The sequence below is a fragment of the Pteropus medius genome, unplaced genomic scaffold (assembly GCF_902729225.1).
Source record: "Pteropus medius unplaced genomic scaffold, Ma_sr-lr_union100, whole genome shotgun sequence".
Taxonomy (NCBI): Eukaryota; Metazoa; Chordata; class Mammalia; order Chiroptera; family Pteropodidae; genus Pteropus; species Pteropus medius.
This window is the reverse complement of record NW_024352949.1, coordinates 805,028-819,840: the sequence shown is the minus strand read 5'-3', so window position 1 is coordinate 819,840 and position 14,813 is coordinate 805,028. Positions and strand designations below refer to the sequence as shown.

Genomic DNA, 14,813 nt, shown 5'->3' with positions numbered 1-14,813 from the left:
ATACTACTTCTTTTCACTTATTTTGTTTCTGAGCTCATTGAACTGCCTTTTGGAGTGTTCTTGTATGTCACAGAGTTTCTTCCTGACTGCTATTTTGAATTCTCTATCATTTAGTTCAGAATCTTGTAGGACTTTGAGTTTGGTGTCTGGAGAATTTTCATTTTCTTCATGTGTTACCTTGTTACTACCTTGGTTGTTTATGGTACTTGATGATTTGTGCTGGCGCATTAGAAGTAGTGAACACTTAACGTAGGGTATCATTTTGATTTTAACAAATTAACATGTGGATAATTAGAGCTTTTTCTTTTTTTTTTCTAGCAGATGGTAAAATAGTGCAAATTTTTGTTTTCTGTAACCTGCGCTGCTTGTGCCCCTGGGGTTATGGTGGGGGCATGAGAGTTGCCGCCTGGGTGATCCCACTGGTGGGTATCCTTGCTGTGTTCGGATTGCTTGGTCTTCGGGTATCACTATTGGCAGTAGGATGTGGCAGGTGATGGGGGAACCCGGTTCACGAGCTCATCATGTTGCTCCATGGTTCCTTATGGCTACTGGCACTGCTGCGCTCTCTGTGGGAGGCTAGAGATGTGTCTCTATTGCTAATGCTAGTCTTTCTGGTGGTGTGAGTACTACTGCAGTGGGGTGAGGGAGCTGGATTCTCAGGTGCCGACACTGTTGCTGTCCCTCTCGTTCTCCATCATGGTCCATGTTTAGGGTCCACACCCTGTCTTCTCCACCATTCCTCTGCTTACTGGGGCCACAGGCTTAGCCATAGGGCCAGGGAACTGCAGCTACAGGCACCGTCCCTGTCTTGGTTCCCCTATGTGTTCCAATATGCTCCTTCCAAATACCGATGCACGGATCTCTTAGGTATTCTAGTGTGTTGAGCAGAGGGATGTTTGTTGAATTATAGATGTTTGGCCAGTTGTAGATTTAAGGGAAGATACAAAGGAGTGGTCTCATTCAGCCAGGTTGCTCACCTTTTCATTTTCTTAACAGCATTTTTCGAAAGAGCAGAAGTTTTAAAGTTTAAGTCCAGTTTACTAATTTTCTATCTAGTTATTTTCTGTGCCATATCTAAGAATACTTGCCTGTCCCATGGGAGCAGAGATTTTCTTTTATTTTTCTTCAAGAGGTTTTGTAGTTAACAGTTTTTAGTTGTTCCTTACATTTAGGTCTGTAATCTAGTTTGAATTATTTTTTGTGTATGGTGTAAAGTACAATTTGAAGTTGCCCACCCCCCATTTTTTGGTGCATCATTTGTTGAAAAGACTCTTCTTTTCCCATTGACTTACGTCAGTAACTTCGTTAAAAATCAATGGACCAAAAATGTTTGTGTTTATTTCTATACCCTCTATTTTGTTTTATTTGTCTTTTTGTCTGTCCTTACATCAGTACCTCACAGTCTTGATTATTCTACCTTTATATTAAGTCTTGAAATTAGGTATTAGATGTCCTCCAACTTCTTTTTTTCTATTATTGTTTTAACTATTTTATGTGCTGCATTTTTAAATTTAAACATTAATCCTGTGGGAAAGAAATTTTTATTTTTCCATTCAGTAGCTTTACATAAAGTTCTCAGGAAAAACATCACAGGGTAGTTGCATATAATTCAAAAAATGTAGAAGAGTACAAAGAAGATTATTAAAATTTTCTGAAATCCTTCTACCAAGAGAAGAAAATTCACCATTTTCCTGGTGATGCTTTCAGACCTCCCTCTCCATTTTTCTATCCCTCTCTTCCTCTTATCTCCCTTTTGCTCCCTTTTTCTCCAGAAAGAAGAAATGAGGAGGGAGGCAGAAATACCTTGACATAAAGAAGTATTATTCATAATTTCCATAACCTTAAGGTTTTCCACTGTGTTGAATATGTTTTCCTGATAGCACATTGAGATCTACTTGATTTTTAATGGCAACGTAATTGATATGTATCATTATGTTTATGAGCCAGAATATTTTAGGTTCTCTACTGGTAGATAATTACTTCCAAGTTTTTGCTACTATAAACAGAAAATATTTGGTTTAAACTGTTCAAAAAGGATGTTTGTTCAAAGTACAAAAAGTTAGAAATGGTTTAAATTCATAAACATAGTATATTCATGAAATGAAAAGCTATTCTGTGATTAAGTAAGATGATGTTTGTTTACATATTGCGGAACATGTTCATGATACGTTCGGAAAAAAATTATACTATCTCATTTTTCTAAAATGAGAGTATGCTAAGACCTGTGGAACTTTGTTTGAGATTAGGGCATGTGTTGCTAGCTTGGAAATGAAAGGCGGATATCTTTTTTTCTGCCCTTGATAGTTACCTAGATCCTTTGCATTCTTAGAATTCTTTGTGCTGAAATTAGGAATGACTTTTGAACACCTGTTTAGGCTATTGTACTTAGTTTTGTAGATAGTGATCTACTTGCTTCTCAAGGTACTTCTCTCCTTGCCTCACCTAATTTAAGCCTTACAGTTTGTGGCTTATGGTTTTTGAAAGAAGTGATGCCTTGGCTCTTTGATTGTTAGTTCTGAACTCTATTTTGTATTGTCCTCATGAGACTTCCAGTTTGTTGATGACTTCTGAACTTGCTGGCTGCTGAGCCTGCACAACTCTGTGTCACTCTGTGAGTCAGAGATGAGCTATGAAGATGTTTTCTGCTTTATTAGAGAGCCTTAATCCAAAGCCTTTTTGTGTGTGTGCGCGCGCATGTCTTTCTGCATTTTTCTGGTCTCTTTTAGTCCCTTTCTCTAGAAAAAATATATCACATATAATAAAGCCTTATTTAAGAATGTTTTTTCTGAACTTGATGGAGACTAGGTAAATTGAAGCAATGGTTCTTTATGAGTAAAAGTGATTGTATGGAACTATAAAACATTTATAATATTGAATTAAATAATTCTAGCCTTTTCACATTTGTGTAGATTACTTGGCTTTGCCATTAAATATTTTTTAAAAGTAAATATTATGCAATTACAGGTTTCTCTTTTGGTGGCAAAAGATACAGAAATGCATAAGAACAAACTGCAGTACTTTATGGAGCAATTCTATGGAATCATCAGGAACATGGATTCAAATAGCAAGGATTTATCCATTGCGATTCGTGGATATGGACTTTTTGCAGGAGTATGGCTCCTTAATTTCCTATTACTTTTTAAATTTTAAATGTTTAAAGGAATATAATTTATTGATTTTTTAAGTATCTCATACTTGTGACAATATTATTATTTGCTCTGTTGTTAACTTATTTTTTTCAGTACCTACTATGTACTAGGATTCTGTATATGTATTATCTCAAATCTTCATAACTCTCATACATGCTTTTAGGAGTATATTTCCACTTTACAGTTGAGAAAACTGAGACCCAGAAAAATTGAGTAACTTGTTAAAGTACACACAGTTATAACTGACAGAACCAAGACATACATTCAAGTGTGAAGATTATAAACACCATATTTTTTTCTACTGTGCAGTGCTGCCTCTTATTTCGGAAGTAAAATTGTAGTTGATGTCACTTAACATTTTAGAACTTCTAATGACTGAAAGAGGAATATTTAAGAATAATGAGAATAACTTTAGTTAGTTCCCTCTTAGTGGATCTCTGGGACTTCTGCCTTCCAAACAAAATTGTTTGCTACCTCGCTTACTACAAATTCATTCATCAGTATCTACTCTCTTGTTTCAGAGAACGAGTGTTCCACTTTCTAGCCTTCCACTATCACTATTCATTCCATTCCCGATACTTCCTTATTTGCTTGCAGATGATCCTCCCCTCCTTTTTTAAATCTTCATCTTCATTTGTCTCTATTGGTTCCTTTAAATATACTCAGGGCAGAAGGAACAGTATGTAAGAAAACTCAGAGGTAAACGAGAACATGGATTTTTAACGCCATACACTGTGGTCTGACCAACTTCAACTTGTTCACTGCAGTTAGATATGTTCACAGTGTAGCTAGAGCATGATAGACAAGGCCCCAGGCATAGCGTTGAGTATGTTATAGTAGTGTATTCCAACTTTGAATTTAGTTCTCAGTCTCTTCCTCTGGGTGAGATGCAGGGACTGCATCTTAATTGTCTTTGATACCTATCCTCTAAACAGTATTCTTTAGATGTTTTGTGTATGAATAAATGTTTAGAATGAATGTATTTACAGATTATTTTAAAAAGGATCTTTATAAAATATACTGTATTTGATATCAGTTTCTTCATTTAAAAGCTTGTTTATATTCAGCATGTAATTACATGGCTTAATAAGACACCTTAAATGTAATCATTTTGACAGATAGGACTGATAAAGATTTGTTTTACTCTTCCTAAAGCCTTGCAAGGTTATAAATGCAAAAGATGTTGACTTCATGTATATAGAGCTCATTCAACGCTGCAAGCAGTTGTTCCTCACCCAGACGGACACTGTCGATGATCATTTTTACCAGATGCCAAGTTTCCTCCAGTCTATTGCAAGTGTCTTGCTTTACCTTGATACAGTAAGTGGAATAATTAAACTGAGCACAATTTTATTTAATCTCAGTTCTTCAAGTAACTTGGTGGAGTTGTATGCACTCAGTACATGCCCTGTTATGATCAAGGTGACATTTTAAATTTAGTATTTCGTGTCAATAGAATTATAGTTATGAAACTTGACTTTTTGTTACCCCAAGAAGGAAAATTATTTGTTACTCTTTCTATTTTTCTAAAAGATTAAGATTGCTGCTTGGAATAGAATTGCACATTAAGTACAATTCAGACAGCTTTACTTTGATTTTTTTTATGCAATCACAATAATAAATGTGAAGTTTATTAGTAGATGGAGATAAACCAGATTTTTCATTCATCTAATATGTGTCTAATTGAATTGTATTTACTTTGAATATTTCTATTCCCATATTCATTTATTCTCTCCCCTAACTTTTAGTTTGCTCTCTATTTCTGGTAGGTTCCTGAGGTATATACTTCAGTTCTAGAACATCTCATGGTGGTACAGATAGACAATTTCCCACAATACAGTCCAAAAATGCAGTCAGTATGTTGTAGAGCCATAGTGAAAGTTTTCCTAGCCTTAGCAGAAAAAGGACCAGTTCTTGGGAATTGCATTAGTACTGTGGGTAAGTTTGGAATTCACTCTTGTTTTTATTATAATGACTACTTAACATGTTATATGATATAAAGAACATCTACTTGCCAGTTTTTTGTTGTTTTTTTTTGTATCTTTTGATGCCTCTTGGAAAACTTTTAATATTCTTGTGGACCACAATCTCTTTTTTCTATTCTTTTTTGAATTATTTTTTCTTTTCTTTTGCTTCTGAATCTTATTAGTCCAAAGCTAAAGATTTTAATAAACTTAGAGAAAAAAATAAGAGGTTAACTTACGTTCAAAAAATAATGACTGTCATTTTTGTCGAGTGGTTATATTTTTCATTGTTTCCTTCATATTCTTTTTTCAGTGCATCAGAGTCTAATCAGAATCTGTTCTAAACCAGTGATCTTTCAAAAGGTAAATTCTGAATCTAATATTTTGAAAATTAGTCATTAGTCATTTATTACTGAAAGTTAGAAATATTGCTGGGGTTTATAGTCTGTAAATGTATAAAAGTGGCTTTTTTAGTTATTAGCCATGCCTTACATTTTGAAAAATGTAGGATGCAGTACCTCTATATTTTATCCAAGTGAATAAACTTATAAGTTATGAAACATCCATACACATAAATTTACTGTTTTATATGCCTTTTTACAAAAAGGGAATGTTATCTTTTGAAACATAGGACAAAATACTTAGGTGTATTATAGGAAGCATATCTTATTTGCTTAAAGTTACAGGAAATAGAATGAGATGAAAGACTGGCTTATGTAAGAAAGTAAGATAAATGCTTTATAACAAATTCCATGGATATCATTTTTGAAATAATTTTTAGTGCATCACTATTTTAGTCCTAGTTAAAAAAAAATCATGAACTGTTTTTCAGCTTGCTTTTTTATGATGTTTTCATAATATAATGTCTTCCTCAATCAAATTATAGTCTCTTACTGGTAGCTGTTTTAGCTTAGAAAATTCTGAAAATCAGAAAGTTCCAGCAGCAGTGTTTATTTTGTGGTGAATCCATCAGTAAGTATTGGCATGTTGTCTTCCTGCCCAGGGTGCTGAGTCTGAACATGAAGACTATCGTGCATCAAGGGAAGTTAGAACTGGCAAATGGAAAATTCCCACATACAGAGACTATTTGGATCTTTTTAGAAATCTTCTGAGCTGTGACCAGATGCTGGTAAAAATAACAGTTTCAAAACCATACTAAACCCTGGTTCCCCTTTATTAGTCTGCATAATTTTATACTTAAGGTTTATTTATTTCAGAATTATATTTTACTGACTTTCAATAGTTTTTTAAAAAGAACTTCAAGTGATAATAACTCAAAACAGTGTAAGTTAGGGTGAAGTGAGACTACAAAAAGATCAATTAAAAGATCAACAAAGTCAGAACTCATTTAAAGTTAATTACTGTAGCTGAGTCTACACTTTATTTAGCCTTAAGTAACATTGTCGATGCTAAGTTGTTCTTTCTAACAAATTCAATCTCTCAGGTAATAAAAATATAACATTATCATCATGGAAGAGCCATTTTAACATAGACTATTCCTATCCTGTGAAAAATCTTACGAGTTTTTAGTTGTTTTCTTATGGAGGTAAATTAGCAGTGTTAATAATTTTACCTAAAATATTTCTTATATGTGTTTTTAGATAGCCCTATATTTTGAGGATATTTGACTGAGTAAAGGCAAAGTAATTGGCCTATGTTTTTGGAGTGATAAAATACTTTTAAAGAAATGATAGAATATACTTTTAAATAGATATATATCCAGGTGTATGTATACGTGTATGCTTATATGTGTGCACACGTGTGCACATAATGTATATGTGCATGTATGTGTGTTTGCATATACATGAGTATAGTATTATGTGTGTAGTATGTATGTATACACACACAAATTAATTGGGGTAGATACTTTGACAAGGATTGGCCTAAATCTTCTCATTCACTGCTATGTGTTTAATAATTGCTACATGACTGAATAAGTCATGTTATTTGACAGCAGTGATATTGCCCTAATAATTTAGGAAGGTGTCTACAACTTGAGCTTGAAAACTTACAGGTAAAATCTACTATAATTTATACAGCAGTTTCCATAATACCTAAATATTCATGTACATCTGTATACATTTTAATGTTTAAGTAATACTAATTCTGGTACTTTTTTGCACACAGTTTTTAAGCTTAGGATTTTTCTTTATTTAAAGGGTTCTCTTTTAGCAGATGAAGCATTTCTCTTTATGAATTCCTCCCTTCAAAGTCTGAATCGTTTGCTATATGATGATTTTGTAAAGTCTGTTTTGAAGATTGTCGAGAAGTTGGATCTTACACTAGAAAAACAGAATGTTGGAGAGCAAGAGGTTAGAATTTTTGTCATTAATAATTTTGCATCATTTTTATACTACCTCTTTTTATAGGTAAGTTAAATAGCACATTTGTAGAGAATTGTAGACAAGCAATTTCTTCAATTTATATGTTATTGATACTTTTCTCTTAGAATAGCCTCATGTGTAGAAAATGTTATCACTAGATTTTCAAAAAGTAATTTATATTTTTAATATGTTAAGACAATTTTTTGTGAAAAAGGTATTTACTAGGCTTATTTGGTATTCATTCTTTAGTAATAGTAAAGAGTCAAATCTTATTTTGTGCAGAGATGACTTTAGTAGGATAGGGAAACCTGGGATTCCTCTTGTTTATAGCTAAGGAAACTCCAGATACTGAGTGCATAGTATTAAATGTGTTCTTGAGATAGTATAGACAATAGGCAGAAAAAGAAGTATGTACCTTCCCTTTTTCCTATACCCAGTTTTCATGTCTTTAGGCTGCCAGATGGGAGTTGCTCTCTCTTATCTGAGTTTTACTAACAAAACCTTATGATATTGAGATTTGTGTCAAAGGGCTTGAGTTCCAGTGGAAAACATCTAGTTTACTTTTGAGTTGAGTGATTTTTTTGACTGGATTATGCTTGTTATAGTTAGTGTGTATATACTTCTACTATAACACTGTGAAGTTAGACAAGAGATAATGGGGAGGATATGTAGAGGATAAAGAGGAAAATGCCATTTGTCACATTGACTTTATTGTATTTGTAATGTTCAGTTTTTTAGCTGGTTGATAGGAACACCAATGTGTATTTTATTGCCTTTATTGCTAAAGTATGTCTAAAATAATTTCATTAAAAACTTGCCAAAAGAGTCTTGACTGGAACTGTGTCAGCCAACAGACCTGCTTCTTAGAACACACGTCTTTATTGTTTTTGTTGTCTTCAGTGGCTTTCCTTGCACTTTCTCTTCTTGTTTGTGCTCTCTTCCGTTTCCTACTCTTCTTGCTTCATTTCAACAGGTCATTTGTCACCTCTGTTAACACTTCCCAAATAAAGCTAGTCTCTAACCTTATCCTCCTTCACAGCTTCTAGCTCGGCATTTCTAACTACTTGTTTAACATATGCCCCTGAATTTGATAACACAATCTTAATATATTAGTATTGAGTTAACATGACAATATTATTAATTCTTTTTCGGTTTCTCAGTTCGAAACCTCCAAGTCATTATTGATACTTTCTATAAACTTTTAAGTTTTGAATTCTACCTCAAGGCATTATTGCTAGCTCCTTTAAGAAGTGCTATTTTTGTATTTTTAACCTTTTTTAAAAAATTACTTCATTTTATCACTTCCCATGTATCCTTTTATTGTTTTCTGCAAGTTTCATCATTTTTATCAAACTGTAAGTTCTTGAGGATCCATCTGTATATTCCCTGCTTTTGCATTCCTTCCTCATAGCATCAGGCCTTGGCTGTGAAGTCATTCGGTTAGTTATTTGTTGAATAAATGTGTAATTAAATAGTATAACATTTGTTTTGGTGCAATTAATTTTTAAGGATGAAAATGGAGCTACTGGTGTTTGGGTGATCCCAACTTCAGATCCAGCTGCTAATTTGCATCCTGCTAAACCTAAAGATCTTTCAGCTTTCATTAACCTGGTGGAATTTTGCAGGTATTTTTTAAAAAATTCTAATTATTTAAGAGTGAAAATTATAAGTTATTGGCTGTAATATAGGAAAAACACTTTTATAGATGTATGAAATGAAATAGCAAGACTTATAATCTAAAATTGCTTATATGAACCTTTGAAATATATCTATATGTACCAGCTTAGAGTTATTATTTTATATTTAAAAGATTTTCAGGTAGGAAAAACAAGGAACGTATGTATACCTAAAAATGTTATAATGGAGTTATAGACCTTTTAATTATATCTCTTATAATTTCAAAGCTGAATAAAAATAGTATGATAAAAATTTCATCATTAAGCCTTTAATTTGTTTTTACAGAGAGATTCTTCCTGAGAAACATATAGACTTCTTTGAGCCATGGGTATACTCATTTGCATATGAATTAATTTTGCAGTGTACACGGTTGCCACTCATTAGTGGTTTCTACAAACTGCTTTCTATTGCTGTGAGTAATGCCAAGAAAATAAAATATTTTGAGGTAAGTGTTTTTTGGAGGATATTGAACATTCCTGTGTTTTTTTAGATTGCATGAGTATAAGTAAATGCATTATAAAATATGAGATGATAGCATATTGAAGTTTTAAAATCTAATTTTATTTGTATGTTTAAAAACTGATAATGTGAGTGGCAATTGGATGACACTCTTAAAAAAGTTAACTAATAGAATTTTCTGTTTTGATTTACAAGCACCTAGCTAATTATGTTAGATTAACAGAGATTCTCAAAGTGTAGTCCTAGCACCAGCAGTACCAGCATTACTTGGAAAAAATCTCACACCCTCTCTAAACTTATTATAAACACTGGGGGTATGGCTCAGCAGGCTGTGCTAACAGGTCACTCAGGTGATTGGCAGCTCTTGAAGTTTGAGAATAACTGAATTAGTGTACCTAAGGATCAGTTAGTCATGAGCAGTCCAACTCGTTAATTACAGGGCAAGCATGTCCCAGTGCTCATAAGTGTATGTATTAAAAGACGAGTAAAGGAGAATGGACTTAGCCAGGCCTGTGGCTCTTGGCCAGCCATCCACCTTCCACCTCACACTGTTTCTTACTTACCTCTGCCTAAAATGTTTTTAGAGTCAGTTTTTCCTTCCCCTCTGCATGAGACCTTGGCAAAGTTAAAATGGATTTACCCCTCAGAAGAAAGGCTGGGAACTGTTGATTTAGGACACAGATTACTTATTTTTCACTGTACTAATTTACTCTTTTATTCAACAGGGAGTTGGTCCAAAGAGTCAGAAACAGTCTCCAGAGGACCCAGAGAAGTCTTCTTGCTTTGCCTTATTTGCAAAGTTTGGTAAAGAGGTAACTTGTAAATGATTTATTCAGTGTTATCATGAGCTGCTTAAAAATGAACGTATGTCAGGTGGTCAGGGGAGGTAGAAAAGGTAAAATACATGGTGACAGAAGATTTGACTCTGGGTGGTGAACATGGAATGCAATATACAGATGATGTATTGTAGAATTGTACACTTGAAACCTATATTATTTTATTAGCCAATGTCACCCCAGTAGATCTAATTAAAAAAAGAATGTATATAGAAAAAATCCTAGTGATCATAAATGATCTAACTACTTAAAAATTGGTTTTCTTAATACAGATCAGGATTAAGATATTAAAAAAACACTAACAGAAAACTATTGTGCTTCAGAATTCACTTGAGTTTTCATAAAATTATGTAATGAAAATTCAAAATTTAGAGTCTTTAGCTTTTCCATAAATGGAAATTAAATACTTCAACAAATGAACTATTTCCAAAGGTCAGTGTTTAATTTGAAAATGAACACGGCCATGTCAAATAAAGGCTACATGATCATTTTTTTTGTATTTGAGAATAGGGTAAATGTTTTTTAGCTATTTTAGTCGATTTTCAAAGCATTGGCTCTGTTCAGGTTCACGGCATAGTCTTTCTCTTTTTTTTTTTGTTAAGGTATCAGTTAAAATGAAGCAATACAAAGATGAACTTTTGGCCTCCTGTTTGATCTTTATTCTGTCCCTACCACATGACATCATTGAACTTGATATTAGAGCCTACGTTCCTGCATTGCAGGTAGATGCATTGTATTGAGTAAATCCATTTCTTCATACAATATTATATTTCCTAGAATACATGAACATATCAAGGTCTTGCCATGGCAGTCACAGTAGGTACTTACCAGTCATATATCCCTGGTTTAAGTTTTACTTCTGTTACTTAGTAGCTGTGTTACTTGGCTTGGCCTCTCTGAGATTCCTTTACAGGTGGATGTGAGGATTAAACCTTCCATGTGTTGAAAGTCTATAGTGGATCACCAACCATATAGAATAGTGGTCTTTGTTTTTCTAATAATGACCTGGGATGCATCCACTTACCTCCTCCCATAGTATCTAGTGTTCTGGCAGTAGAAAGGCTTATTCATTAGAAATCACAATTAATTGGTGGTGTGTTTTTTCTTTAAACCTTAAATTCCCACTTTTCAGTTTACGTTGTTGTATTAACATATAGATGGCTTTTAAACTGGGCTTGAGCTATACCCCACTGGTGGAAGTAGGCCTGAATGCTCTAGAGGAATGGTCAGTTTACATCAGCAAACAATTAATTCAGCCCTATTATAAGGACATTCTACCCAGACTTGATGGATATCTGAAAACTTCAGCCTTATCAGGTAAGGTTTAAAAGAATTATGATGTGTATCTTAAGTAAAATAGCAATGAATAACTATAATGAGACTGCTGTTTATATTTTTGCAACTTCTGAAATTTGAACCCAACATATTCAAAATATATTTGATTGGTATTTTTATAATCTCTCCAATTTATTTCAGTATAATTGGGACATAGGAAATATAACTGAGGCGTTAGACCTATTTTTCATTTTACTCACTTCTCCCAAGCTTTATAAAATCTTCAAGGGCAAGGACTTATCTTGAATATCTTGAACTCCTTATAGCTTCTGGTACACTGCCTTGTAAAAATATTTTGTTAAATCAAACAGTAATTAAAACTAAGAAATTTCAATAGTAATTTTATATTTTGACCAATCTCACTTGATTTTTATTGCTTTTTCAAATATGATTATGAAGCACTTATGGTAGCCAGTTAAGAAGAATTATTATAGAAGAAAATGGTTTGGGAAAAGATTCAAAGAAAAAATTCACCTGGCCAGGCAAAAGTTTTACTGGTCAAAGAAAGTAGTAGAGTTGAGGGGGACAAATTTACTTGAACCAGAGTGGAAAGGGGCATTGTTATCAGATGAAGCAAAGAGGAAGATTCAATTTGGAGAAAGACACTGAAGTACTCCTAAGAATTTAAAATTTTCCATCATCAAAGTAGGAAATGAAGTGTTATTTTGTAAAATTTCATCTGTGTAAGTTGTTACTTTATTGTTCAACTTAAATAGTATTGGTTTGGAAACATTAGTAAAAGGCGTGTGACAAATCTCGTTCACTGTATCTGGTTTTTGTGACACTCCATATATATTCAAAGGTCATGAAGAGAGAGTCAGTTTTGGGAGATTTTTCTGTAAATGATAGTCATAACAAATACTCTTTAGAGTTAGAAAATGTAAACTAGTTAATGTTTATAGCTTACTTAGCCTTTTAAAATTCACATTAAATAAGGAATGCTGCTTATTGAGTAGTTCACTAATAATATTTGGACTTAGTTAAAAAAATATATCTAGTAGCAAATACCTTTGTGGTACTTTTATTTACTTTTTTGAATTCATTTTTGTCAGTCAGCTCGTTGAAATAATTTGTGTTTTTAAATTAATGAGGAAACTACTGTGATTCTTTTAAACAAAGGATTTATCATTTGTAAGTATAGATAATTAGAAGATAGGGAAAAGCGGAAAGTAAGTAAAATTAAACAAGAAAGTCCATAATCTTAAAGATAGCCACTATTTTTAGTAACATTTTATTTGATGTGATATCAGACTTCCGGAACAGTTACATTAATAGTAAAAAGAATTTCTATATGTTCTTTACCCAGATTCAGCAGTTAAGATCTGTGCCATGTGCTTTATCTTTGCGTGTACTTTCTGTTGTGTAATATATATGTGTGGGTGTCTATATATGCATGTGCATGTGTGTGTGTGTGTGTGTGTGTGTGTGTGTGTGTGTGTGTGTGTATGACTTTTTTCCTAAGTTGTAGGTATGGATATTTATGCCTAAATACTGTAATGTGTATGTCTTAAGAGCAAGAATATTTTACATAACCACAGTATTATTATCAAAATCGGGAAAAATAACATGGATACATTAACCTACAATCCATATGCAAATTTTTCAGTTGTCCCATTAATTTCTTTTATAGCTGTATTTTTTCTGGTCTAGAATTCAATGTAGGACCATATGTTGCAGTTAATTGTAACTCTGTAGCCTCTTTTAATGTGGGATAGTTCTTCAACCTTTCTTAGTTCTATGACGTCGACATTTTTGAAGATTATAGGCCAGTTATTTTATAGAATGTCTTTCAGTGCGGGCTTGTCTGATGTTTTCTCATGATGAGATTCAGGTTATGTCTTTTGGCAGAAACACCAAGAACTAATGCTCTGTCTTGCTCACAGCATCATGATTACCAGTCATGTTTATTTTGACCATATGGTTAGCAATTATCTCTTCCTTCTTTTTGTAGTTATAAAGTGTTTTTCTTTGTGTGAGTCAGTTGTTTAAAGTCCTCTCCATCTCCTCTTCTTGAAATATTTAGTCCTAAGGCCTTTAGGTGGCACAGAGGAAGGCAAGTGTGGGTGGCTCTAGTGCTTCTGAGGAGGGCAGCCCTGAGGGGCTGCCTGGTGTTGGGGTCAGAGCTGGAGCAGAGTGGGGGACACCAACATGTTGGGGCAGCCTTGTGAGATATGGGGGGTCTAGGCAGGGTGAGGAGGATGACAGTATTATATATACACACATACATACATATACGGATAAATGTAGAAATAGACATGAAAGCATGGGTGTGTATGTATATGTTACACACATATATATTCTAATTCTGTCCATTGAAAGGGCCTGCTTGGGAATAGTGATACCTTAATAGAAATGAGCAAATCTAGTGCCTAGACCATGTTTTCTAAATGTCATTTTCCGTTAAAAGGAAAAAGAACTCCTTGGGGAAATGACTGGTTGCAGCCTGGGACAGGGAAAATATAAGATGAACCTAGAATACTGTATTTTCTGAAACATCCAGAAAGCAAGGAAGTGTTCAAAAAATGATGGGAAAATGTCACAGGCAAAATTCGAGATAACTTGAGCATCAAAATAAATCATTCTAGAAAGCAATTATAATCCATTGAATCAAATAGGAAATATTGAGTGTGTACAGATATGAATGAGTAAATTGAAAGTTTCATAGTGTGTTTTTGTTGTTCCCGTGTAATAAGTTACTACAGATTTATCAGTTTAAAACAATACCCATCTATTATTTCACAGTACTGTGGGTCAGAAGTCCAGGTGGGCTCAGCTAGTCTTCTACTCAGTTTCACAATTTCATTGAGGTATTGCCCAGGCTGGGCTCTTACCTGAAAACTCTGTATAAGAATTTTCTTCCAGGCTCATTCAGGTTGGTGGTAGGATCTGAGATTCTCATTTCCTTGCTGGCCGATGGTCAGGGCTTATTCTCAGCTCCTAGAGACCTCTCTCTGGTCCTCGTTTATGGCCCCCTCCATCTTTGAGGCCTTTTCATGCTTCAAATCTCTTTCTCTTTTATTGGCTGCAGAAAACTCTGCTTTTAAGGGGCGTGTGTGATTAAATTAGGCC

General features: G+C 33.8%; 1 protein-coding gene across 6 annotated transcripts in view; it reads left to right on the top strand.

Moving 5' to 3' along the window:
* The window catches only part of PRKDC (protein kinase, DNA-activated, catalytic subunit), a 193,347-nt gene that overhangs the window by 25,029 nt on the left and 153,505 nt on the right, over positions 1–14,813 (top strand). For all 6 annotated transcript variants that reach the window (XM_039850423.1, XM_039850421.1, XM_039850422.1 and 3 more), the window contains 11 exons: positions 2,965–3,111; positions 4,305–4,469; positions 4,919–5,087; positions 5,427–5,476; positions 6,117–6,242; positions 7,273–7,425; positions 8,947–9,062; positions 9,400–9,559; positions 10,299–10,385; positions 11,012–11,131; positions 11,567–11,726. In XM_039850423.1, coding sequence (XP_039706357.1) covers positions 2,965–3,111; positions 4,305–4,469; positions 4,919–5,087; positions 5,427–5,476; positions 6,117–6,242; positions 7,273–7,425; positions 8,947–9,062; positions 9,400–9,559; positions 10,299–10,385; positions 11,012–11,131; positions 11,567–11,726 — 1,453 coding nt within the window. The remainder of the gene's footprint in view (positions 1–2,964; positions 3,112–4,304; positions 4,470–4,918; positions 5,088–5,426; positions 5,477–6,116; positions 6,243–7,272; positions 7,426–8,946; positions 9,063–9,399; positions 9,560–10,298; positions 10,386–11,011; positions 11,132–11,566; positions 11,727–14,813) is intronic.